General features: G+C 38.4%; 1 protein-coding gene across 15 annotated transcripts in view; it reads left to right on the top strand.

Moving 5' to 3' along the window:
• Positions 1-27,434, top strand: part of CADPS2 (calcium dependent secretion activator 2) — a 535,389-nt gene that overhangs the window by 281,297 nt on the left and 226,658 nt on the right. For all 15 annotated transcript variants that reach the window (XM_039239670.1, XM_039239667.1, XM_039239669.1 and 12 more), the window contains exon 8: positions 11,354-11,493. In XM_039239670.1, coding sequence (XP_039095601.1) covers positions 11,354-11,493 — 140 coding nt within the window. The remainder of the gene's footprint in view (positions 1-11,353; positions 11,494-27,434) is intronic.

Genomic DNA, 27,434 nt, shown 5'->3' with positions numbered 1-27,434 from the left:
CACAGATGAGCTACTTTACCACACTATAGCTTTTGCCTTCAGGGAGCAGAGTTTGCTGAATGTGTTCTAAGAAATTCTTCACATAATGGTTCTTTATTAAGTAGGGATTTCAGAAAAGATTTAGGAAGAATTTCTACATCTTGCTTTTTCTTTTCCATACCCTCTTCCCCAGACCCCGTCATGCAAATAACAAAGTTTTTCGTCTCTGTCTTTTAATAAATTATTGTCAGGGAAAAGTATTTAATCAAGATGGTACTATTTCTTTTACTGTTTTATTTGTTTGTTTGTTTTTCAAAAAGGCCTTATTGCAAAAGCACCGTACAGAAGTAAGCAGTTGTGTGGTTCTCTCAGGTCAAGTGCACATTTGGTAAGGGGTTGGGAGTTTGATCAGTTCCATATGGTAAATTCCAGGATTCTTTCCAACTTTAAAAATAAAGGGAACTGGATTTAGCCCACTGACAGAAAGGTTGACAGAAGACTTAACGCTAATCTTTCAGTATACAAAAGAGCATTGTGTTAGTGAGAAAGAGCAGGTGTTCTTTGTTTCAACTAAGTAGGACAGGAAGCAGGATATTAAATGGAAGGGAAAATAATTTAGACAAAACAACCTCATGTGTATTAAAACACTGACAAGTGTTACTAAGAAGGATGTAGTTTTCTCTCAGAAAAATCTTTTATCTTTTCCATGCACTGAAAATATGGAGAGGCTCTCGATATTGGAGAAAATATATACTAGTTTTTAACATGTGCTAAATAAAGATTGATATGAACTAAATTCAGCCACTCTTTCTCTCAAGGTCACATAACTCTCAGGAAGTACTTGAGAGGTTCACAAGGAATAGTCATTGTGAATCTTAGCTAATGTATAAAATTTCTGTCACTTGAAGGAGAAAGATAGAAAAAATGTCAACTGAATCCAAAACTAAAGGTTTCTTATCAAGACAGCTTTGTGTATCTGAGGAGATGCTCCCTTGCACATATCCTTAAGCAGCTGTGTCTCAAGGACATCTGATTGTCCACATAAAGGATTTCGGGGGATGAGGAGGGTGCAAAGGGAAAGAGAGGGAAAGAATCCGAAGCAGTCTCCATACCCTGCATGAGCTGGACACAGGGCCGATCACACAACAGTGAGATCATGACCTGAGCCGAAATCAAGAGTCAGATGTTCAACCAACTGAGGCTCCTCTCAGAAAAAGGATGTTTAAACACAAATGAAACCTGATTCCAGCTAATAGCAGTTTCACTGCCACCTTACACCTTTTAAAGGTGTTATTTCGAAGGCCAGATTATCTCTTAGTTGGATGTTAAGATACCCCACCGCATACTGAGTTCTGTGACTCCATCTGGGATGCATACAGATGGATAGAGGGAGATTATTCCTTACACCAGGGTATTCAAATTTGATTGCCATTCCCTGGCTTAAAAGCATCTTTTAATTGCATGTTACGGGATAACCTGTAAACCCCTTAGCAAAACCTACTTCTTTACAGACTCTACCTAGTCTTCCTTTCTGGTCTCTTCTGTCAACACAAGCTTCCCATTTCTTCTTCACCTGATCTGGCTTTATTCCCCCTGCATTGGCCAACAGTGCTTTTCTAGCCGAAGTGATCTTGCCTGACTTGCCCTGACTTGATCCCTTAGGACTTAGATGAGATCTTTTTCTATTCCTTAGATAGATTTTTGTCATTGAAACCATTGCATTCTGGCCTCACATAACTTGCTGAGATCTGGAGCAATTTGTCTGTTAAACTCAGCAATACCCTTCCCGTTTTCACTGTGCTTAACCTCTCCATTGTCATTTGACACTGATGGCTACTTCCTCCTCCCTGAAACACTGTCCAACGTGAATGTAGCACATCACCTTCTTGTTTTATTTTGCTTACTTGGCCTCTGGTCTCAGTTCTCTAATTCTCTTCCTAATTGTCAAAATTTCTTCACAAGATTCTTCCGTACTTTTTGTTTTAACAGTATCATTGACTATATTCCCTATGCTGTACTTTTTATCTCTGTCACTTATTTTATAATTGGAAGTTTGTACCTATTAATCTCCATTTATTTTGCTCATATGTCCATCTGCCTCCTCTCAGCAGCCACCAATTTTCTGTATTTTAGAGTCTGAGTTTTTTTGTTTCGCTGTTCATTTGTTTTTTAGATTCCACATATAAGTGAAATCATATGGGCATTTGTCTTTCTCTAAGTCTTTTCAGTTAACATAATACCTTTTAGGTTCATCCATATTGTTTCAAATGGGAAGATCCCATTCTTTTTTATGGCTGTGGAATATTCCATGCATGTACTATGTCTTCATCTATCGATGGACAGTTGGGTTGCTTTCATATCTTGGTATTGTAAATAATGCAGCAAGAGATATAGGGGTATGTATATCTTCTGGAATTAGTGTTTTTGTTTTGGCTTAGTTCCAACAGCCTCATGTCTTTGTCTTCGTTTCTTCCCCATTTCTTGCCTTGTAATTCTTTTGTGTTCTTTTAGACTCCCAAATGGAAGTAATTCTTCTATGCAGGCTGTCCTAATTCCTTCCAGAGTTGCTGGTTGCACCCGTCTTTGAGCTTGAATTGTACCAAGTATGTGTGTCTATTTTACTTGAAGACTAAAATGCAATTATTGTGGTCATATACTCTTTTTTCTTCCTCTAGGCTAACAGATATTTATAGGAAAAAGCAGTGGATTGTTTATCTAGCCCCAGGGCCTATCTAGCCATCTTTAGTTCTTCTAGATTTTTCCCCTTAGTTTTTACATTTTTCAGATGTTATTGAAATCATTTAAAAGGCTTTAAGTGGATAGATCACAGAGTTCAAATACTGTGGTATGTACATGATATATATGACTTTGCTTTAACTAAGGTATTTTTTTAATTAGGAAAGTAATATAGAGATGTTAGCTTGTACAAATGTTAGAGCCTATGAACTCCTTTTTCTTTAAACATTATTTATATGTGTATATTTACACTTCATTCTTAAATTTTTTTCTTCCTGTATATTAAATTTGACAGAATTTGAAACAAAGCCTAAAAAATTGTTTTTCATTACACCTCAGCAAACATGGGAAGTAATGTTGATATTTTATTATGAAGAAGACACATTGGCTTTATATTTAAGATAAGGAATCATAAAATATGTGTGCCATGCTAAGTGACAAGACATTTCAAATGTTGGTGACAAAAACTAGAAGAAGCAGAAATGTGTATAGAAAGGTTCAGAGAAATGAATAGCAAAGAACAGACCACTTAGCTAAATAGTAGAAGCAGCTATTTTGTACAGAACTATAATTTAATTTCGGTGTGAACTTGGAATATAGCAGAATCCCTAATCAGTTTTTATATCTGTTAAATATCTTAATTGTATCAAGTCCATATTTTTTAACAATTGAAGTTTATTTTTTAAAAAATGTTTATTTTTGAGAGAGAGAGGGAAAAAAAGAGACAGAGTTTGAGTGGGGGAAGGGCAGAGAAGGAGGGAGACACAGAATCCAAAGCAGGCTCCAGGCTCTGAACTGTCAGCACAGAGCCGGATGTAGGGCTCAAACTCACAAACTGTGAGATCGTGATCTGAGCTGAAGTCAAGCGCTTAACTAACTGAACCACTTAGGCACTCCAGGTTTTTTTGTTTTGTTTTTTTTATTTTTATTTTTTTTTTTAAATATTTTTTATTTATTTCTAGGAGAGAGAGAGACAGCGTGAGCAGGGGAGGGTCAGAGAGAGAGGGAGTCACAGACTGAAACAGGCTCCAGGCTCTGAGCTGGCAGCCAGCACAGAGCCCGATGCGGGGCCCGAACCCACGGACCGCGAGACCATGACCTGAGCGAAAGTCGGACGCCCAACCAACTAAGCCACCCAGGCGCCCCTTGTTTTGTTTATTTTTGAGAGAGAGCTTGAGATAGGGGCAGAAAGGGAGGGAGGGAGAGAATCCAAAGCAGGCTCCATGCTGTCAGCACAGTGCCCAACATGGGGCTCAAACCCAGGAAACCATGAGATCATGACCTGACCCCAAATCAAGAGTCAGACACTTAACCGACTAAACCACCCAGGCACCCCTGTATCAGGTTATTATCAGGTAAAACATCTTATCTTAAAATTTTTAAGTGCTTATCTGTGAAAGAAGACACATGAAGCAAAACTCTGTTAATGTTCTACTTAGGATACTACGAAATGCTGTGACAAACATTTCACTCCTAAACAGTAACACCTGTAGAACAGTTTAATGTGGACGTTACTGATACATGGAGTAGATTCCTCCACATAGTGATTCAGGACTCTAGTTTCTTCCATTTATGGCTCTCATTTCCTAGAGCATTATCATCTTTGGATTTGGCTAGCAGATGAGTGAAGAGGGATGAAGAAGGCATACTTGTATCTTAATGATTTTTTCTCCAAAGTGACACCACTTGTCCTCATATTCCATTAGCTAGAACTTTGATGTAAGAGGAGCTAGAAAACATAGCCTCTGGCTGACTAGCTGCTTCTAGCAACAGCTCTATGCTAACGAAAGCATGAATCCTGGTAAACAGATGATTGGCCATAGTTCATCCCTATAGCCAAAGATGAGAACGATTGTGGCACCCTGCCTCCTACATACAGAACACATTCTCTTCAACGCAAGGGAGCCAACCCAAAGCGTCATCCAGTCCGGCACCTCCATCAGGCCCAGCTGTGGCTCTTTGCAGCCTGGTGACCTAGGAACTAAAGTTCATGCTTAACTACCTACAGCTCCACCTCCCCTCCCCACTCTGTCCGAGCACAAATCCAGTCTCCAGCAGTGGGACAGTAACAAGAGAGCTCCAACCAAGTGTCCCATTTGAAAAAAGGTAAAGTAGAAAACGCATAGTAATAACTCTCCATTGACAATCCTGACATCCTGTCCTGGCAGGCACTGTGAAGATGCCCTGTCCTGGCAGTGTTGAGGATCTCTTGACTAGACCCTCGTTATGCATCTGAAAAAAGAACTCCTTTGTCCTTTATCCTCCGTGGCCCTTGGGCCTTACACATTGGGAGCTGCTGCTTGTCGGTTATCATCCGTGGTGACATCATATGGAGGAGCACTTCATGCTTGTGCAATTTTGGAACCTGGAAACTATTTACAGCCATTGTTAAGACTAAGTTCAGGGTTGGGGCGCCTGGGTGGCTTAGTCGGTTAAGCGTCCGACTTTCGCTTAGGTCATGATCTCGCGGTTCGTGGGTTCGAGCCCCGCGTCGGGCTCTGTGCTGACTGCCAGCTCAGAGCCTGGAGCCTGTTTCAGTCTGTGACTCCCTCTCTCTCTCTGACCCTCCCCTGCTCACGCTGTCTCTCTCTCTCCTAGAAATAAATAAAAAAAAAAAAAAAAAAAAGACTAAGTTCAGCGTTTATTCACCAGTAATCCATTTAGAAACAATACATCCCATATGCGTGGATCTTCATTGGTTACATGTGTCAGTGTTTCTTCTTGACAGACAATTGCAGGTCTTTCAAAGGGAGAGAATGTAACACAGGGAATTGGCTTCAGATGTGATAGAGCTACCAACGAAATGACAGCGAGTAAACCCAGAGACTGACAAAATGAGAAATTTTGCACATCTTAGGAATAGAAGGGCAGTGGAAGGAGGTGATATCATCAGATAGTATCTGAGCTCTTAGCTCTGATAACAAGAAACTGTGAACTCTCTGAGGGATCTGAGTCATCTGTATTCTTTTACCTTTTGTGTCCCCATATAATGAGCCCTCACATGTTTAACTAAACAAAGATAAATAGTAAATCCTTCCACTGACTTCATTTAGAAATACCCATTAGGAATCTAAAATGTGGCAGAAATGATGGTATTCAGTAGCGAGATGATCCTTAATTAATTTGTGGATCAGATGCAATTAGTTGTTTGGGGACTTTATTTAGTAACTGTCATCAGTATTTAGAGAATGAGAAATTGTCAAAAGTTTTTATTTAAATAATCTCTTCCTGTATAAAACTTTTGGAGTTTGGAACAACACCAGTTTTTGTGTAAACATAGAAGGAAGAATTAAAAAGGAATAAAGTAGGTAGGTGACTCATGCCAAAATAAATTGGGGTGGGGGGAGGATGTGGGGGGAAAAAGAGAAAAAGCTTTCCAGAATTGCTAGGGAAATGGAAGCCATACCTTCAGATGTTAGATCTACAGCTCGGTCTTAGTCCTTGTTTCATTTTTGGAATCATCCTCTGAGTTGGTAATCACATTATTTTGTCTACTGGTTTGAGCCAAAAATTATCACTTTTTAAGAACTGTCATTTAAGAAAGAATCTGTACAGTATTCCATTGGATAATTTAGCAGTCACAGAGGACTAATTCTATAATGTAGTTTTTGAAAGTATCGTATAAATACCATTTTCTCTGTTACTGGATGTGCCTTTATATGCTCAAGTGTATGGATATGCTGGATTCAACTCAACTGTGGCTTTTAGGATAGGCTAGAGAAAAGTCTCAAAATAGAAGATACATTTAACAACTTTGAAGTTGAGAATAGTTTAAGAAACTTTTTTTTTTTTAATGTTTTATTTATTTCTGAGAGAGACATCGTGAGTAGGGGAAGGTCAGAGAGAGAGGGAGATACAGAATCCTTAACAGGCTCCAGGCTCTGAGCTAGCTGTCAACACAGAGCCCGACACAGGGCTTGAACCCACGAATTGTGAGATCATGTCCTGAGCCGAAGTCAGATGCTTAACCAACTGAGCCACCCAGGCGCCCCTAGTTTAAGAAGCTTTTATGACTCTTGACTTTCCAAGAGAGAAAAAGAGCTTTGCTTAAAAATTTCTTTGTGAATAGTTCCACTTTACACAGAAATGAAGAACTTTTTTTTAAACCAGAGCATGCCAAGTTTAGTTGCCGTGTTTTGCTTTTAAAAACATTTTAGCATACCTGAGCATGTTTATAATTCTTCCATTTACATTGAAACTTCAGGTTTGTTTACTTCTCACATTGGTATAAAATAAGAGTAGCTTAAAATATACTGCATTTCTTTTTGTTTTTAATTTTAGAGCACATGTGCAAGCAGGGGAGAGGGACAGAGGGAGACAGAGAATCTTACGCAGACTCCACTCTCAGCAAGGAGCCCAACGTGGGGCGCAGTCCCATTACCTGGGATCATGACATGGACCAAAATCAAGAGTCGTACCTTCCAGCCGACTGAGCCACCCAGGCACCCCTATACTGCATTTCAAATCTTTATCCTTCAGGATATAGTCCTCCCGTTTAAAAATATCAAGGCTTTGATATAAGCTATGTCTAAATGTTCTAACGAGGGGGAGATACATGGTTTTATTCACAGACATTGCTTAGATAGTGAGCTTGGTTCCAGAGTTCTGCAAGAAAATGGATATCATGATAAAGTGAGTTCAGTGAATTTTTTGCTTTCTCATAAAGTTACATTTGCGCTGTACTGTAAGCTGTTATGTGTGCAGTAACATTGTCTTTTAAAAGTACATACCTTGGGGCACCTGGGTGTTCAGTCAGTTAAGCATCCGACTCTTTTTCAGCTCAGGTCATATCCTCACAGGATATGCATCAAGCCCTGTGTTGACAATATGGAGCCTGCTTAGGATTCTCTCTCTGCCCCTCCTCCAATAGGTGTCTCTGCTTCTCTCTCTCTCTCTCTCTCTCTCTCTCCCTCCCTCCCCCTCCCTCCCTCTTTCTCCCTCCCTCCCTCCCTCTCTCCCCCTCACTCACTTACATAAACTGTAAAAAATATATATATATACCTTAATTAAATAATACTTATTACTGAAAATGCTAACCGTCATCTGAGCTTTCAGCAAATTATAACCTTTTTTTTTTTTCCTGGTGGAGGATCCTGCCTTGATGTTGATGATTTCTGAATGATCAGGGTGGGGTGACCCTGATAACGTCTTAAGATAAATGAAATTTGCCATATTGATTGACATTTCCTTTCATCACCAATTTCTCTAGCCTGTCATGTTGTTTGATAGCATTTTACACACAGTAGAATTTCTTTCAGAATTACATTCAGTCCTTTTGAACTCTGCCACTGCTTTAGTGGCGAAATCTGTGTAGTATTCTAAATCTTTTGTTGTCAATTGAACAATCTTCACAACATCTTCTTTAGGAGTAGATTCCATCTCAAGGAACCATTTTCTTTACTCATCCGTATAAAGTACCTCCTTACCTATTAAAGTGTGATCGTGAGTTTACAGCCATTTGTACTATGGCTCTTTCTTTCACTTGAACGCTTACAAGCCATTGCTGGGTAATTGGCCTAATTTCAATATTGTTGTGTCTCAAGGAGTAGTTGGTCAGTCACGTTTTCAGGTTCCACTTTTGGTTCTCTTGTTGTTTCCACCACATCTGCAGTTACTTCCTCCACTGAAGTCTTAAAATCATCCAGAATTGGAATCGACTTCTTCTGAACTCCTGCTACTGTTATTTTGACCTCTTTGCATGAATCCTAGATGTTCCTAATGGCATCTAAAATGGTGATTGCGGAGCACCCAAGTGACTCTGTCAGTTAAGCATCTGACTATTGATTTCAGCTCAAGTCATGATTTTGGGGTCGTGGGTTCAAGCCCTATGTTGGGCTCTGTGTTGACGGTGAGGAGCCTGCTTGGGATGTTCATTCATTCTCTCTCTCTCCCTCTCCCTCTCCCCCCTTCTCCTGCTTGTGTGTGTGTGTTCTCTCCCCCCGCGCCCCCCAAAATAAATAACTTAAAAAATGGAGAGTCCTTCCATGAAGGTTTTCAATTTACCTTGCCTAGACTCATCATAGTAATCATTATTTAGGCCAGCTTTAGCCTTATGAAATGTTTTTTTTAAATAAGACTTCAAAGTGAAAATACTCCTTGACCCTTGGGCTACAGAACGAACGCTGTGTGTGAAAATAACAGTAATCCCATTGTCTATCTCTGAAAGAGTTCTTGGGTGACCAGGTGCATTGTCATTAAGAAGTGATATTTTGAAAGAATCTTTTCCTGAGCAGTAGTTGTCAGCAGTCGGCTTAAAATAGCCACAAAACCATGGTATCCACAGATGTGCTGTTATCAGGGCTTTGTTATTCCATTTACAGAGCTCAAGCAGAGTAGATTTAGCATATTTCTTAACAGTCCTAGGATTTTTGGAACAGTACATGAGCTTTGGCTTCAATTTAAAGTTACCAGCTGCATTAGCCCCTAACAAGAGAGTCTGCCTGTTGCTTTGGTGCTTTGAACCCAGCAATTGCCTTCTCCTCTCTATGAAAGTCTAAGATGTCACCTTCTAATGTAACACTGTTTCATGGATGTTGAAAATCTGTTGTGTAGTATAGCCACTTTTATTATCCAGATCTTCTGGGTAACTTGCTGCAGCTTCTCCATCAGCACTAGCTGCTTGACCTGGTGCCTTTCTGTTACATAAATGGTTTTTTTCTTTAAAGGTCATGAACCAACCTCTGCTAGCTTTATGCTTTTCTTCTGCAGCTTCACCCCTCTAAGCCTTCTTAGAATTAAAGAAAGGGGCTTGCTCTGGATTAAGGTTTGGCATAAGGGAATGTTGTGGCAACTTTGATCTTCTATCCAGATCATGAAAACTTTCTCCATGTCAGGAAGAAGGGTGCTTTGCTTTGTCATTTGTGTATTCACTGTATAAAAGTGTATACACTTTTAATTTCCTGCAGGAACTTTTCTTTTGTGCTCTTGGTTCTTTGGCCCAAGAGACCAAGTGTTCAGTCTCTCCTGGCTTATGTCATGCCTTCCTCACTAAACTGAGTTATTTCAAGCTTTTGATTTAAAGTGAGAGACATGTGGAGCACCTGGGTGGGTCAATCGGTTGAACATCCAACTTTTGATATGATCTCATGGTCAGGTTATAATCTCATGGTTTTTGAGTTCAGTCCCCACGTTGGGCTCTGCACTATCAGTGCAGATTTAGGATTCTCTCTCCCCCTTTCTCTCCGTCCCTCTGCCACTTGCACAGGTGTGTGTGCTTGCTCTCTGTCTCTCACTTTCAAAATAAATAAAAATTTAAAAAGGTAAATAGATGTGCGACTCCGTCTTTCACAAGGGTTTTTATCTTAGTTTCAGTATTGTTGTGTCTCAGAGAACAGGAAGTCCCAAGGGGAGTGAGGGAGAGGGGGAGAGAGAGAGGGAGAGAAGAGAGAGAGAGAATAAGTAATTGGTAAAGCATTTAGAAAACACATATTTATCAGTTAAGTTCAGTGTCTTGTGTGGGAGTGCTCTGTGATGCCCCAGAGCAATTATGTTAGTAACATCACAGTTCTTCACTGATCATAGATCACTATAACAAATATAATGTAAAAGTTTAAAATACTACGAGAATTACCAAAACTTTACAGAGAAGTGAAGTGAGCAAATTCTGTTGGAAAAAGGGCAGCAACAGATGTACTCGGCACAGGATTGCCATAGACCTTCAATTTATAAAACGCAGTATGTGTGGAGCACAATAAAGTGAAATGCAATAAAACAAAGTATGGTTGTATGGCATGTAAGATATGAAGAGTAAGCTTGTCTTTTCTGTGTTGGCTTTGTAAAGCTATAGTGTTTAAAAACATCACTTGGAAATTTGGAAATTTTATTAAAAATAATTACTTTGTGACGGTGCCTGGGTGGTTCAGTCAGTTAAGCATGTAACTCTTAATTTCAGCTCTTGTCATGATCTCATGGTTCGTGGCCTTGAGCCTCATGTCAGGCTCTGCAGTGACAGCACAGACCCTGCTTGGGATTCTCTCTTCTTTGCCTGCACGTGCCAGTCTCTCCCTGCCCCTGCCGCAAAAATAAATAGTTAAATAAGTAATTACTTTGTGTCATTGTAATATTTATAGTTTTGAAAGCATCAGGAAAAAAATCCTTTGGCGTTGATCTAGGACAGAAGATGCGCTATGATATCAGTCTTTTCCATCTCTAATTGCATTGATTTCCTTCAACGCTGTTTTACAACGCAAATATTAAAGCATTAGCTATATTTTCGCTGCCTAGAATAATTGGTTTTACTTTTTAAACATGCTGTCTGTAATTTCAAAAACATACTGCTTTCTGACCTTCCTCGTCCTGAGGAGTTTAGAATAGTCTTGAAATTACAGGCGTCTAACAAGTATTTCTCAGCTGTCAATTCAGCTGCAGCCTTTGCGCTCTTACCTCATTAGGAAGTGACATAGGAAGAAAACTCGTTATGTGATAATATGAAAACACATATTTGTCAAAAAGATAAATGAGGCTGTATTGAAAACCCATCTGTTGCGGAGGGGGTCAAGTGGTTTAGACACATTTGGGTGTGACACTTTCTTTTTATACAGGAAAACAGAAGACTTCTCTTTCAATCCTTAGACATTGAATTGTGCACTTAAATGTGTTTTTTTTTGTTTGTTTGTTTGTTTTTGTTTGTCTTTTGTAGGTGATATTATACCCAACTTCTAATAGCTCCAAGTCAGCTGAATTGCACCGAATGATAGTTCCCAAAAATAGCCAGGACTCTGACTTAAAGATCAAATTAGCAGTGCGAATGGATAAACCACCACATATGAAACATAGTGGGTGAGTGTGTACTTGAAGATGTTTTTCTCCTGAATTATTGGATTTCATTTCAATGTATCACTTTTGTCAGTTTACCGACAGAGAAGGTATATCATGAAATCCCCCCCCCCCACAATGACATTTACAGGTTTACTTAATTTTTTAAACTCCTAGATGCTTTTATAGCTAAATACATGTGTATTTTTACTGTGTGCATGCTAACATAATATTGGTAATTGATTGCATTGCTATTCCATATCACGTGTCAATGAAGAGCAGTGATAGATGGAGATCACTTCTAAGACATACTCTTCAGAATATAATAATAATAATGGAAACAAGCATGGCATTCAGCTCTCCAATAGCTAAACTTACATAAAATATATTAAAGCTAAAATGCCATTCACATATAACCCAGGAGACGGTGAAAGGTGTGTCTGGGAGGGATGTGAGTGTTCATCCAGTGTGTGAGGGAAAGACTAAACCAATGCTGGAGGGCAGGCCAGAGTGCAGGACCCCTCTCCTGTGGACCACCATGGGTCACAGCAACCTTCTTCATCTCTGCCAGGGCTCCTTTTTCCCTGTAGTTGGTGAGGTAATAGATCTGAACTCTTGAATACAATAAAATGAGGGTTGTTTTTTTTTTTTTTTTTTTTTTTTAAAAATACCTAGGTCTTGCTCAGATTAACTCTGTAGAACTCACCACGGTCAAATCCCAGCACAGAGTTGTTAGCTATTCGGAAAGCATGTGATCTTTTTTCACAAGGGAGAAAAGCAGTCACTCAAGTGGCTCCGCCTGAGATAAGCAACCAACGTGAGTCTAAGAAAGTACATTCCTATACGGAGAGGTGTCGTCTGCTGGCTTTGGAGCCAGATCACCAGCACTGTAGCAGAGGTCACTGAGGGGTCCACAAGATAAGGATTCTTTGGATGACCAACACTGGACTGAGGACTACATTGCTTCCCTGGTTTGGATGGGCAGTTTATGCAGTGTCAGAAGGAGTCTCACTGACAGGAAAGACCGCTCAGAGGGTGGGCTCTTTGGAAGGAAACCATAATTTGGGTATTTCCCATGACGGCATCTTCAGTACAGTGTTGCAAACTAGAGTCTGACTATGACTCTGCTCATGATGTAGGTGGAATTTGTGGGATTTAATATTTTGAGTTCTTCTTTCTCATCCGTCCATCTCCCTACTCACCACTGATTGATTTAGCAGGCATGTACTGAGCACTTACTCTCTTCCACCCAGAGCAAACAGTGAGACACCATCTCAGGCCTAAGGGAAGTGGCTAGTCAAGGATTCAGGCTTGTGTACAAGTAGCTATAATAGTGATGTTAGTCATAAAAATCCCACAAGACACCTGACTTTTTAGATACAACTTGAAGCATGAATTCAGGTGGGTAGTGAGGAGGAAGAGCATCCCAGTCACATGACCTAGCATATCCATAGCCAAGAGTTCTGAAAGGGCTGTTAGCCAATGAAGACAAGTTGGGTGCAGTTAGCATAGAGTGCTTTGAGACAAGAGAGTTAGAATACTACTGCCCTAAAGTGCTTAGAGAGTAGTAGAGCCTAGATTTAGATAAAAAGGAACATAATATATTTCAGGCACTGCAGTTCTCTCTACTATTTTTGCATCAGTCTCTTTTGATGAATGGCACCATAAGAAATTAGAACCTATGTATTATAACTCCAACAGAGTCCTTAATTTACAAATGTCCAGCACCATGGTGAATACCCCTGGAGCCTTCCAGTTGTCCCAAGAACCAGGATTAAAATGAGGTTGGGCACATGGCAAATTCTGTATCTTTTCACCTCTGTGGAAAGAAAGCCCTGCTCTCATCTTTGGCAGTTTCTTCCTTTAGAATGTTCTAGGGCAGATCGGACAATCCAGCCCCCTCCCAAGACTTGATTTGTTGTTGTTTGCTTTTCTTTTTTCTCTTTAATCACTTGTTTGCACTTAAGAAAAACTGGTTTATATCCTATCTCTGAGCCCCTGACTAAATCAGGACCCCCCAGATGTTTCTGGAGTTGACATCTGTCCAAGACTCCTGGTGAAGGGGATCACTACAGAGAATATATCTTAGTCTCTCAATTTAATATATCAAGCCCCAGAACTCACCGTGAATTCAAATGAGGAATGCTTCATATCTATCCACATCAATTATCATGTCCCATTCCTAAACAATACCAACAGACATTACTAGATACTCAGGTGTCTCTGCCGTAGATAGTATGTAAAAAGAAGGAATTCTAGAACTGAAATTATCAGTGAGGCTATTCTCCTAGTTGGAATGCTATGCAACATAATTAAAAATATCCTATTTCATAATAATGGTTCCCTAAAAACTAATTTAATACCAATATTGGACATAAACATAACGATGATCAATCAGAATTCAAGGTTTTCAACATTGCTATGAAAGTTTATCCCCATGGCCAAGCACGGATGCTGACTACAGATGCCTGTTGGGTTCCTCAGTGCTTATGGAAACACCCAAATGTTTTGAATATCACCTTTGTGTATGTGGGCAAACATGATTTGACCTACCTTATAACTATATTCATCTTTTTCTGCAGCATTTCATACATGGATTTTACTGAACCTAATTACATTTAAGAAGAGAAAGTCCACTAACCTTTTTCTTCCAAGTACTCTATCATATGCCAAAGCGATAATAGGATATGAGTAGTAGATTAATAGCATTTTGCTTTGGGGCTGGATTGTGTTCTGTCAATAATTCATCCTATAATGAATAATTAATACATGAATAATGAATAATTGAAAAAGAAACGAGTCAAGTTTAAAAAAATTAATTTATCTTTAAATTATGGCAAACCCCTCTTACAGAGAGTGTTGTCAAGTGGATTAAACAGTAAATTGGGAGGGTTATGGGTTTTTATTTTCAAAGCACTTTGAGAACTAGACTTTGAAATCCCCTGAGTCTTTAGTTGTAAAAAAACCTTTTGGAATTTTTAAATAATATGGGTATCTCTTATGTGAACTATTGGAACATAAAAATAGATGAATATTCATCACGTGTGTACAGCACCTGTGTGGTCCCTAAATATTTTATCAATGTTTTTTTCCATTTTTTTGTATCCCTAACCAACTGCAATAGGTAAGAAACTCCTACCTGTTCGAATCCAGTGCTCCCCATGGTGTGCAGTCAGGGATAGATATTAATATAGTGATGATGGTGAAAATAATAGTGTGTTTCTTAGAGTTTTAGGGGAAAATATTGCAATAAGTTGCATTCCTAAGTTGAAAAGTAAAGAGTCCTGAACACCAGTTACATAAATTATAATTTTCATATGAAAAATACCTAATGGGCGCCTGAGTGGCTCGGTTGGTTAAGCATCTGACTTGACTTAGGTCATGATCTCGCAGTTCATGAATTCGAGTCCCACATCGGTCTCTCCACTCTCAGCGCACAACCCGCCTCAGATCCTCTGTCTCTCTCTCCCTGCCCCTACTCTGCTCAAACTCTCTGTCTCTTAAAAATAAACAAACATTAAAAACAAGAAAAACACATAAAATAAATGTGTTTGGTTCTCAACTGTTGCATTTAAATAACCTTTTTTAAGCAGTAAAGTATATCTGATCTAAAGCTTATGTTTCTGATAACTAATGAGTCCATGACTATACGTTGTAGTTTTTTTTAAGTAGTATTGACTACATGCAAATAAAAATACATTTAATTTGGATAAAATAAAGATGATTTCATTCTTTTAAAACCAAACTGGGCATTACCAAATGACATTTGATTTAAAAAAAGAAAAAAAAAAAAAGACTCATTTATTCTTTTGGAATATATTCCTATAAACTAATTATGTAAACTCATATAAATCTGTTAAGTGAATTACCAGCTAGGTTTTGAGTGGTTAAATAATTAATATCCATTTTTTACATTTATTTTCCTGCTTTTTTGGATAGCTGGAAGACAGAAGTGTTCTAGAACAAATGGACTATCCTTTAGCATAGCCTAGTGGCAAAGTAACGGTATTAACTCAGAAAATGCTACTTTTTTTTTTTTTTTTTTACTAAGTAGCATTTTCTTAATTCAGAGTTTATTTTTGCAATCAAAAGACAATAAAATGGAGCTAAATAAAACAAATTATTTATTATGGCAATTAAGTCTGCAATGGAAAAGGAAAAAGATGAGAATTAAATTGCCACAAATATGCAGAAGCATAAGACCAGAGTCTGTCTATCCGAGGTCTGCGTGCACCTGTTTCTTTTTTGTTTTGTTATGTTGTTTTTTTAATAACGAACATGAATGAAAACTTGATGCGTGTCTAACCATAGGAGAGTTTTGTCGCAGTTAAGAGCTGGTAAGTTCAGAGCTGGTAAGATAAAAGATTAGCCAAATCACTGCCCTATAAATCTCCTGTTTCTCTTTGTGCAGAGTCATGCTTGGCTCTTCAAACATTTGGGGATCAAATAGATGTATCAAAACATTTTGTAATTGTCATTTATAAGTCTCTGTTTAATTTATATCCCCAAAGTTTAAAAGGCCCCAGGTCTGCTTCTTGCTGCCAGGAGAGACCGGAGTTGGGATCGCAGCAGGAAGAACAGCGTGACCACCAAGCTGGCCACAGCCTTGATATGCCAAGCTTTCCCATAGGGCCGGCAGCCACGCGCTCAGGGGCTACCGTGTTAGGCTGTCAGACGTGGCATTTGCTCTTAACGTGAATGGACTGCACTGTAATAAAATTGGATTGTTTATGATTTTAAGGTTTATGATCTTCAGTTAGTTTGGGGGATAGTCTGATGATCAAAGGGAGGGAAAAAATCTTACGTATGTCAAGATGGCATTTGCTTTCAGGGTCCAGGCCTTACAGAAAGGACATGTCTGTTTTTTCCCTGGAAAAAAAAAATTCTCATTTTACGTTGACCTTTTAGAATGATTTTCCTACATGTCCTAGTCTAAAATAGCCATGTTTTGACATTTGAACCTTTACATAGGTCTATTTGCCTTCCCAATTTGAATTTACCTCATTCAGACTTACTCTCATTTTGTAGAAATCTTCTTAGTGCCTTGCCAAAACCTCTGACCAAGTATTTGCTGGGTTCTTAATAAATGATTGATTCCTTTTCCAAATACAGCTCTCAGAAGAGAAGTCTGTCTGTGGTACTTTATAAACATCACTGTAACTGTTGTAGAATGACAGAAAGAATAAGCCCTAAAGGCAGCTTTTTTTTTTTCTGGATACCTTATATTCATGTCCCTCTCTGTGTGCTAATTTAAAGCATTAAGCACTGTATTTTTCATTTTAATTTACTGATGCCTAGTTATGTAATAGTCATAGAAACAGTTTCAGTCATGGCTTTAATGATCCTTAAACGTGTTTTAACTTCTACTCCTTTGCAAACACTTCTCTGATTTCTCCTGTAATAAATTAGTTTGCCTTTAACTTTAAGCTTAAATGTGGCTTTCTCTCTCAAGATTTTTCTCCAGGGAGTGACATTTTATTTTTTGTGCATCAAATAACTGTTTTTTGGGGCTTTTGGGGGTTTTTTAAATTTTTTTGTTTTTTGCTTTTAGGCATCCTTCAGGGTCCTATCTGAGCATCTTATTTTTTTTTAATGTTTTATTTATTTTTGAGAGAGAGACAGAGAGAGACACACAGCGTGAGCAGGGGAGGGTCAGAGAGAAAGAGGGAGACACAGAATCCAAAGCAGGCTCCAGGCTCTGAGCTGTCAGCACAGAGCCCGATGCGGGGCTCGAACCCACAAACCATGAGATCATGACCTGAGCCGAAGTCCGACACTTAACCGACTGAGCCACTCAGGCGCCCCCCTATCTGAGCATCTTAAAAGTGTGTCAGGCCAAATAATTAAAAGTAGAATTGAGGTCTTTTCAAATATTTTCTTTCAGGAATGACAGAACGTATTCATAAGTTATCCTAATGAATTTAGGGCACTTCTTAAAAACTTACAATGCAAACTATTTAGGAATACTTTAAAATAATTTATAAACAGATAACATACAGAATTACAATAGAACAGTTCCATCTCCTTCATCGATGTCTTTTATCATACAGGTTTTTTATTTCTTTGGCCCCATCCCCAAATTTTAAAATATCATCACTGATGAGTTTATAAATTCAAAGCTTTTGGGCTTGTTAAATGAGTGTTGTGGGAGCTCAGGAAAAATTTGGACATTATTTAAAGATTTTTACTTGTAATTGATTCCCCAGGGGCATGACTGATAGTGAAGGCGGAGGATAGTACAGTCGTCATTGTGTGCAGCAAGTGCTGCTGGGAGAGCCAGGACACTGGGTTTGGGTCTCAGTTCTGCCTCTGACTTGGATAAGTCATTGCACCTGTCATGGCCCGGTTTCATCGATTGCTAAAGGGCATCAGACTAGAACATTTGGGTTTTTTTGTTTTTTAATTTTTTTTTTTTTTTTTTTACAAATAGTTTATTGTCAAATTAGTTTCCACATAACACCCAGTGCTCATCCCTACACGTGTCCTCCTCCATGCCCATCCCCCCCACCCCCCCACATCCATCAGTCCTCAGTTTTTGTCAGCAATCAAGAGTCTCTCATGGTTTGCCTCTCTCCCTTTCCCCCACCATTTCCGCCCTTCTTCTCCCCCTTGGTCCTCCGTCAAGTTCCTCCTAATCCTCCTATACGTGCACACATATGATATTTGTCCTTCTCTGCCTGACTTATTTCGCTCAGCATAACACCCTCAAGGTCCATCCATGTTGCTACACATGGCCAGATTTCATTGTTTCTCATTGCCATGTAGTATTCCATGGTATAGATAAACCACATCTTCTTGATCCATTCATCTGTTGATGGACACTTAGGCTCTTTCCATGTTTTAGCTATTGTGGAGAGTGCTGCTATGAACATTGGGGTACATGTGCTCCTATGCCTCAGCATTTCTGTATCCCTTGGGTAAATTCCTAGCAGTGCTATTGCTGGGTCATAGGGGAGTTCCAGACTAGAACATTTGAATGGTCCCTTCAGCCCCTCAGAAATTTATGATTTAGCAAATCATCTCCTCCCTCACCTCTCCGGGAGCATATTCCACTCTTTCCCTGTATGCCCTCCATACACAGGATGTTCAGAATTTGAGGAGAATAGAGGCAAGCCTGAGAAGGTAAGACATTTGGGGATTCATTTGAATCTTCTCAAGATAAGGAAGTATGAAAACTGAAGCATCAGGCTGCTTTTATATAAAAGTAATTTTGAAAAGTACACATCATAGAATTGCTTATAGTTTGATAGTATTAAAACACAGATGCATGTAAAAATTCAGAAATGGAATGTACTAAATATACTAAATAGAATAATGCAACTGGGGTGAAATTTTCTTTATTTTACAAATTTTTTGTGATATAATTATACTATTATGAAAGAATGCAATAATCAAATTAAAGATCAAATTAGGTTTTCTTTAATTAGAAGTGGATAATCACTGGGGAGTCTGGGTGGCTCAGTCGTTAAAGCATCTGACTTCAGCTCAGGTCAAAATCTCACGTTTTGTGCTTTTGAGCCTCGCATCTAGGTTCCCAGTGGGAGCCTGGAGCCTGCTTTGGATTCTGTGTCTTCCTCTCTCTCTACTCCTCCCCTACTTGTACTCCCTCCCTCCCTCTCTTACTCTCTCTCTCCCCCTCCCTCCCTTTCTCTCTCTCTCAAAAATAAACACTTAAAAATGGTAGATAATCAGATATTTGGTAAAACTAATTTATTAGGGAAATTCATTTGAGGGGACTCCTTAAAATGATCCTTGAAAGACTCCTGTCCATTCAATGTTTGTCGTATTATTTTTTTTAAGTTTATTTATTTTGAGATAGCATGAATGAATCTGGGAGGGGCAGAGAGGGAGGGAGAGAATCCAAGCAGGCTCCTTGCTGTCAGCCCAGAGCCCCGGGCAGGACTCCTCACGAACCATGAGATGGTGACCTGAGCCAAAATCAGGAGTTGAGACACCTAACCAACCATCCGATACTTAAAGAGTCAGAGTGTCCTAGGAACATGAGCTCGGGAGCCAGACTGCCTCCCTCCATAGCCCAGCTCCACCCATAGCTATGGGATCTTCGGAAAGTTATTAAACCTCTCTGTGCCTCAGTTTCTTCATCTGCAAAATGAAAATGTTAGTAGAACCTACCTCATAGAATTGCTTAGAGGAGGAGTATTTTTTTTAATTTCAGTGTAATTTGCATACAGTGTTCTATTGGTTTCAGGTGTACAACACAACTTTAACAATTCTATACATTACTCAGTGCTCATCACGGTAACTGTATTCATCATCTTTCCCCATACAACGTTATTCCAGTATTGTGTGATGCTATACTTTTTATCTCCATGAATTTATTTTATAACCAGAAGTTTGTACCTCTTAACCCTGTTTATTTCACTCATCGTCTCATCCGCTTCCCCTCTGGGAACCACTAGTTCCCAGGATCTGTATTTTTGGAGTCTGGGTTTTTTTCTTTGTTCGTTTATTTTTTTTAGATTCCACATATAAGTGAAATGATAGGGTGGTTGGCTTCCTCTGACTTCAGTTAGCGTAATACCCTTTAGGTCCATCTTTGTTGTTGCAAATGGCAAGATCTCATTCTTTATGGCTGAATAATATTCCATTGTATATAGATACCACATCTTCTTTATTCAACACGAGTTGCTTTCATATGTTGGCTATTCTAAAACTGCAGTAAAGTAAGCATGTATATGTCTTTTTTTGATGAAAAATGATAATCTTTTTATTACAACTGACATTGGCTGTTGTTCATATTTCATTAAACCTATGTTTTCTCTTTTGTAACATCTCATTTCATTCTTTTTTTTAATTTATTTTTTAATTTACATCCAGTTAGTTAGCATATAGTGCAACAATGATTGCAGGAGTAGATTCCTTAATGCCCCTCACCCAGTAGGCCGTCCCCCCTTCCACATCCCCTCCAGTAACCCTCTGTTTGTTCTCCATATTTAAGAGTCTCTGATGGTTTGTTGGTTTTTTTTGTTTTTTGTTTTTTGTTTTTTTCTAGGAGAGAGAGACAGCGCGAGCAGGGGAGGGTCAGAGAGAGAGGGAGACACAGACTCTGAAATAGGCTCCAGGCTCTGAGCTGGCAGTCAGCACAGAGCCCGACGCGGAGCTCGAACCCACGAACCGCGAGATCATGACCTAAGCAAAAGTCGGACGCTTAACCGACTAAGCCACCCAGGCGCCCCGAGTCTCTGATGTTTTTGTCCCCCTCCATGTTGTTGTATTACTTTTGCTTCCCTTCCCTTATGTTCATCTGTTTTGTATCTTAAAGTCCTCATATGAGTGAAGTCATATGATACTTGTCTTTCTCTTACTAATCTCTCTTAGCATGATACCCTCTAGTTCCATCCACATAGTTGCAAATGGTAAGATTTCATTCTTTTTGATTGCCAAGTAATACTCCATTGTTTATATATCTTCTTTATCCACTCATCCATCGATGGACATCTGGGCTCTTTCCATACTTCAGCTATTGTTGATTGTGCTTTAAAAATTTGGGTACATGTGCCCCTTCGAAACAGCACACCTGTATCCCTTGGATAAATACCTAGTAGTGCATTTGCTGGGTCATAGGGTAGTTCTATTTTTAATTTTCTGAGGAACCTCCACACTGTTTTCCAGAGTGGCTGCCCCAGTTTGCATCCCCACCAGCAGTGCAAGAGATCATCTTTCTCCGCATCCTCGCCAACATCTGTTGTTGCCTGAGTTGTTACTGTTAGCCATTCTGACAGGTGTGAAATGGGCAAAAGACATGAATAGACACTTCTCCAAAGAAGACATCCAGATGGCCAGCTGCACATCAATGAGATACTGCATATATCTTTTCAAATTAATATTTTTGTTTTCTTTTGGTAAATCCCTAATAGTGGAATTACTGGATTTTATGGAGTTTGTTTTTTTTTTTTTATTTTCTTGAGGAACCTCCAATCATTTATCCACAGTGGCTGCCAACAATTTATATTCCTACCAACAGTTTATGATGGTTCCGTTTTCTCCCCAACATCACCAATACTTGATACTTCTTTTGGATATTAGCCATCTGACTGGTGTTAGGGGATACCTTATTGTGGTTTTGATTGGCCTTTCATTGATGATTAGTGATCACCAAGACCTTTTCAGGTCTTCTTTAGAAAATATTCTGTATGTCTTTAGAAAAATGTCTATTCAGGTCCATTTTTAAATCAGATTATTGTGGTTTCATACAAACATTAGTATTCCAGTTCTGTGAAAAATGCTGTTGGTATTTTGATAGGGATTGCATTGAATCGGTAGATTGGGTAGGATGGATGTCTTAACAATATTCTAATTCATAAGCATGGAATATCTTTCCATTTGTTCGTGTGGGTCTTCAATTTCTTTCATCAGTGTTTTTATAGTTTTCAGAGTACCAGTGTTTCACCTCCTTGGTTAAGTTTCTTTTTAGCTTTTTTTTTTTTTTTGTTATGAAGTTGTAAATGGGATTGTTTTTGTATTTCTCCTTCTGCTACTTCATTATTAGTGTATAGAAACACAACAGATTTCTGTATAATAATTTTGTTTCTTGCAACTTTACTGAATTCATTTATCAGTTCTAGTAGCTTTTTGGTTGAATCTCTAGGGTGTACTGTATATAGTATCATGTCATCAGCACATAGTGACAGCTTTACATATCAGTTTGGATGCCTTTTATTTCTTGTCTGATCGATGTGACTAGGACTTCCCAGTATTATGTTGGATAAAAGTGGTGAGGGTGGACATCCTTGTCTTGATCCTGATCTTAGAGGAAAAGCTTTTTCACCATTGTGTATGATATTAGCTGTGAATTTTAATATGTGGAGAAGTAATATCTTAATGTGTATAGTGTGCTTTCAAGAGTAGCTGGCTGGGGCACCTGGGTGGCTTAGTTGGATAAGTGTCCAACTTCAGCTCAGGTCATGATCTCACGTTTCAAGAGTTCAAGCCCCTCATCAGACACTCTGCTATTTGCACAGAACACACTTAAGATCTTTCTCTGCACAACCTCTGTGTTCTCTCTCTGAAAATAAACTTAAAAGTAGCTATCTAGCTCATAGTAGTACTCAGTACGTTTTAGCTGTTGACCCTAAAGAAAATACATATTCGAGCTGAGACATGAAATATCTACTACTTCCTGGGCCAAATCTGGTTTAAAGCATGGTCTATGTCACATACCCAGTGATCCATCCAAAAACAAGGACTGCAGCCTAAATTCCAAATACCAGAGGCTGAAATCTCAGCCTTGCCTAAGGGAACATCTCCGTCTTTGAACCTTTATTATGTTTTGTAAAAGTCATTCTCTGTATGAACTTGTTGCAGTTATAAAACAATTAGCAAAACAGCTTAAATTTGTACTTTCTGTTTCGTATCTGTCTTAAAACCCATTACTTTAAAAAAAAATGCTGTTGGAGAAGTACATGTTAGCTTTCTATTTCGTATCTGTTTTTCTTAAAACCCATTCCTTAAAAAAAAAAAAAAAAAAAAAAAAGCTGTTGGAGAAGTACATGTTAGCTAGGATTTGTTCCAATCTACGGTTGAAGATGGCCTATTACCTGATCTTGACAAGGATGGGGAGGCCCAATCCTTGAAGTTAGTTTCTGTGGGATGTAATAGTATACTCAGTTATTTCTCACCCATCCTGCAACCATCATTCATGGAAGAATATTACTCAGAATTGCATGTTGGGAAATGCATGGCAGAGAAACATTTGGATTAAATCTTATTACCAGTCAGATAAATGCTATTTTTAAGCGCTCGTTTTGTTGGAATGTTGCTATAGAATGATCTGGGCCTTGGGTCTAAGATGGTGTTGATGAATGTATAGTAGAACTCCTTTTTCTTTTTCTTTTTTTCAGTTAGCATGCTTTATTCCCTAATTATTCTGAATCCTTCACCTTTTTTCCATTTTTTAAAAATTTAAATCCAAATTAGTTAACATATAGTGTAATAATTTCAGGAATAGAATTTTGTGATTCATCACTTACATATAACACCCAGTGCTTATCCCAACAAGTGTGCTTCTTAATGTTCATCACCCATTTGGCCCATCCCCCCACTCAACATGCTGCCAGAACTCTTAAGATTGTGCTCTATATTTATGAGTCTCTTATGGTTTGTCTTCGTCTGTTTTTTTTTTTTTTCCTTCTCTTCCCTTGGTCATCCGTTTTGTTTCTTAAATTCCACATGTGAGCAAAAACATTTGTCTTTCTCTGACTTATTTTGCTTAGCATAATACACTCGAGTTCCATACACGTTGCAAATGGCAAGAGTTCATTCTTTTTGAATACCAAGTAATATTCCTTTGTGTGTATGTGTATATGAAGACACATATACACACCTACACACCAAATCTTTATCAGCTATAAGCTCTCCGTCTCCTTTTGTTTCCCACTTTGTCCCAAAAGGATGCTCTAAACATGAAAGCTGGTCTTAAAAGGAAAAATGAATCTTTTGAGCAGTAGTCTGTCCTCTGTATGAGTCTAATAAAGTATTTGCAGGAATTTAATATTAACAACTAAGTGAATAAGGAGAAGAGGCACCATTTCCATCTCACCTGCACCTCTGACAACATTCTCTTGCTCCTGCTCAAGCACCCATAAGGGCTGCTACTGAGTAGTAGAGGGGACTGGACTGTGGGTGCCCTCAGCTCTAGCCAGCGGTGCCTGCAGGTTGCTCTGGGTCTGTAGTCTTGTGCCTCCTTAGTTTCAACTTTAAAGCAGCATATTGAGCTCATTACAAAAACAAAACAAAAGCAAAAACTTTTAGTTTTCTTTCAACTCTGAAATTTTTTCAATTTTTTATTTTAAACCTAAAAGTGGGGGCCTTAAGGAAAGTAAAATAGAAATAGTTCCTATTTCTATTGGGTATTTCTATATGGGATTGGATAGAAACAGGTAAATGAGGGGCGCCTGGGTGGTTCAGTTGGTTAAGCGTCCGACTTCCGCTCAGGTCATGATCTCACAGTCCATGGGTTCGAGCCCTGCATCGTACTCTGTGCTGACAGCTAGCTCAGAGCCTGGAGCCTGTTTCTGTTTCTGAGTCTCCCTCTCTCTCTGACCCTCCCCTGCTCACTTGCTCTCTCTTGCTCGCTCCGCTCTCTCTGGCTCTCAAAAATAAGTAAAACCATAAAAAAAAAAAAAAAAAAGTAAATGATTTTCAAGGCACGTCATTCTCTTTAAGGACATTTTCATAAACCAGAGGTTTAGTGTACACAGGCTTTGCAGTCAGACCTGCGTTCAAACTTGAGCCCGGTCATTTTTATGTGAACTTCGTCATGATGTTTAACTTCTCATAGCCTCACTTTTCTCAACTAGAGCTTGGATTGTCCTCAGCATGAAATGAGATCTACCCATAAAGCGTGTAACACAGTGCCTGGTACACAGTACTTGATCACGTACTGATCAAAAAATTATTTTTAAAAATGTTATTTTTTAAAAACTAGTCCCATGAGCTATAATAAAACCTTCTAGTTTTACCAATACCATTTGATTGTATTTGGAAGATGTCCAAAGACAGATGGGAAAATAGCAAATCGAAATTCTTTCAAAATATAAAAATCACGTCCCCCATTAAGGCCTTCTGCTTTAATTGTTATGGTTTAATTTTTTTTGACAATTCTGGATGTAGGTGGTGGTGGTGGTAGATATGTGTATGTTTCCCAACTAACTTTGTCTTCTATATGCCCAAAGGAAGAAAAATGGAAAATATTATATAAGAGTGCTCAGATAAGCTCAAGTTCTCAAAAAACATTTGGAGATTATTTCATAGCAAGTGAGGAAAAGAAGATAGAACTTTTTCCTTTATTTTAGCCCAGTACAGTCTAACTTATTTTTAAAATGACAAATGCTTTTCATTTGCAACTATGTGGATGGAATTACCCACATAATTCTCTGTGGGTATTAATATGTGTACACAAATGTTGCTTAGGTTGGTTGAGTATAATTTTTCATTGGTCACTCTGGTCAGCAAAAGCACAAGAGTATGAGTACTTGAGAACAATATCTGTTTGCTGAAAAATACTGTCCCAGTAGGTGATGGTAGTAAGAATTGTGGTCATGAATATTTATTAAAACAAGGGGCGCCTGGGTAGCTCAGTCGGTTAAGCGTCCGATTTCAGCTCAGGTCTTGATCTCACAGTTTGTGGGTTTGGCCCCATGTCGGGCTCTGTGCTGACAGCTAGCTCAGAGCCTGGAGCCTGCTTCAGATTCTGTGTCTCCCTCTCTCTCTGACCCTCCCCTGCTCATGCTGTCTCTCTCTGTCTCAAAAATAAATAAAACATTTAAATAATAATAAATGAAACATTTAAATAAATAATAATAAATGAAATTTAAGAAGGATGAAAGGTCATGAAATGTGAAAAGTGATAGAGGAGGAAAGCTGATTAAACCTGAGTCATCCAGATTTCTAGGCTGATGGAGACTGTGATAACCAAGGCAGAAAAAAATGGGTGAAGGGAGTCCAGAGGTACAGCGTTACACTTAAGTAAGTCATGGGAATGTAGTGTACAGCATGGTGTCTATAGTTTCTATCTGTGTGGTGATGGATGTTAACCAGACTTCCTGTGATCATTTCATAATATGCACAAGTATCGAATCATTATGTTGTACATCTCAAACTAATGTTTTATGTCCTTTTACCTCAATTTAAAAAGTAGGATTGGACCTGAAATGAGTAAAGTAGTGTAAAATGAATTAACATAGCTACAAAAAAACAAAAACAAAAAACAATACTGTTTCAGTTGCAAATACTGCAGAGAATATGGGTAAGGTTATCATATCACTGTTTGCTTTGGACACAAATCAGCCTTTGTTTTTTTTGTTGTTTTTTGTTGTTTTTTTTTAGTTTATTTATTTACTTTGAGAGAGTGTGAGTATGAGTGAGGCTGCTCCCAAGCAGGCTCTGTGCTGTCAATGCAGAGCTCAATGCGCAGCTTAATCTCACCAACTATGAGATTGTGACCTGAGCCAAAATCAAGCATTGGTCATTTAATCGACTGAACCATCTAGGCACTCCACAAATCCATCTTTTTATTCAAAGGAAAACAAGTTTCCCATATGGTTAGGCTTTGCCTTGACTTTAAGTAGGATCTGTTTATAGTTTCTGAAACTTGCACTTAGTTATAGACAGCTATACATTGTTCGCTCAGAGGTTTAACCTTTCGACCTACTAAGTATATCTGAGAGAATGAAAGTGTTAGGTGCCATGTTTTATGGTATAGAATTCTATAATATACTCCATATAAGTTTGAGATATTTTCATATTACAGTAGGAATATGCATTAGAAAAATGAATTGTAAGAAAAACAACAAGGATAAAAGTTTACCTCGATACTTTAAAAATTTAGACATTTAAAAATTGAAAATAAAAGACTTTATTAGCATTAACGATTTTGTGCGTTTATCTTCATATTAACATATTCCATTTAGAGTAGTTTTAGATGTCTTTTCAGCACTGATATTTCTCCTACCATCAACCACTTTAATGTGTTCTGACCATTAAAGTCATATCATGAATAAATGGGTTAAAAATTATTTCTTAATTAAAATTATTCCCACAACTTGAATTTCACAAAATCAATTGGTTGTAATAAATTATATAAGATGAAAAATTGAACTTTGTGTAAGAGAGCTCAAATTGCATTAATGATTGATAGGTAATATGCATGAAATAAAAAATTACTAGGCAGAGAGGAGAAAGTGTTTATCCTGCTTCCAAATACTCAGTGAGTGGATTATAGCTGTGATCATCCCTCTAATGTTCCTCATAGTAATTGTCAGGAAGAGGTATGAAGAATCACGAGACCTTAATAATATGCTTTGCCATTTTAATTGCTGAGACACGTAAGAGAATCTTAATTGCCAGGAGACGCATTACTAATTAAAGTGTCATTCTAAATTCATTCTGAAATAATTAGTTTGAATATTTGTAAGAACTGAGATATAAATTTAGTTCCAAATTCA

This window comes from Hyaena hyaena, unplaced genomic scaffold (assembly GCF_003009895.1).
Source record: "Hyaena hyaena isolate Hyena2069 unplaced genomic scaffold, ASM300989v1 scaffold_161, whole genome shotgun sequence".
Taxonomy (NCBI): Eukaryota; Metazoa; Chordata; class Mammalia; order Carnivora; family Hyaenidae; genus Hyaena; species Hyaena hyaena.
This window is presented reverse-complemented; position numbering and strand designations above follow the sequence as displayed.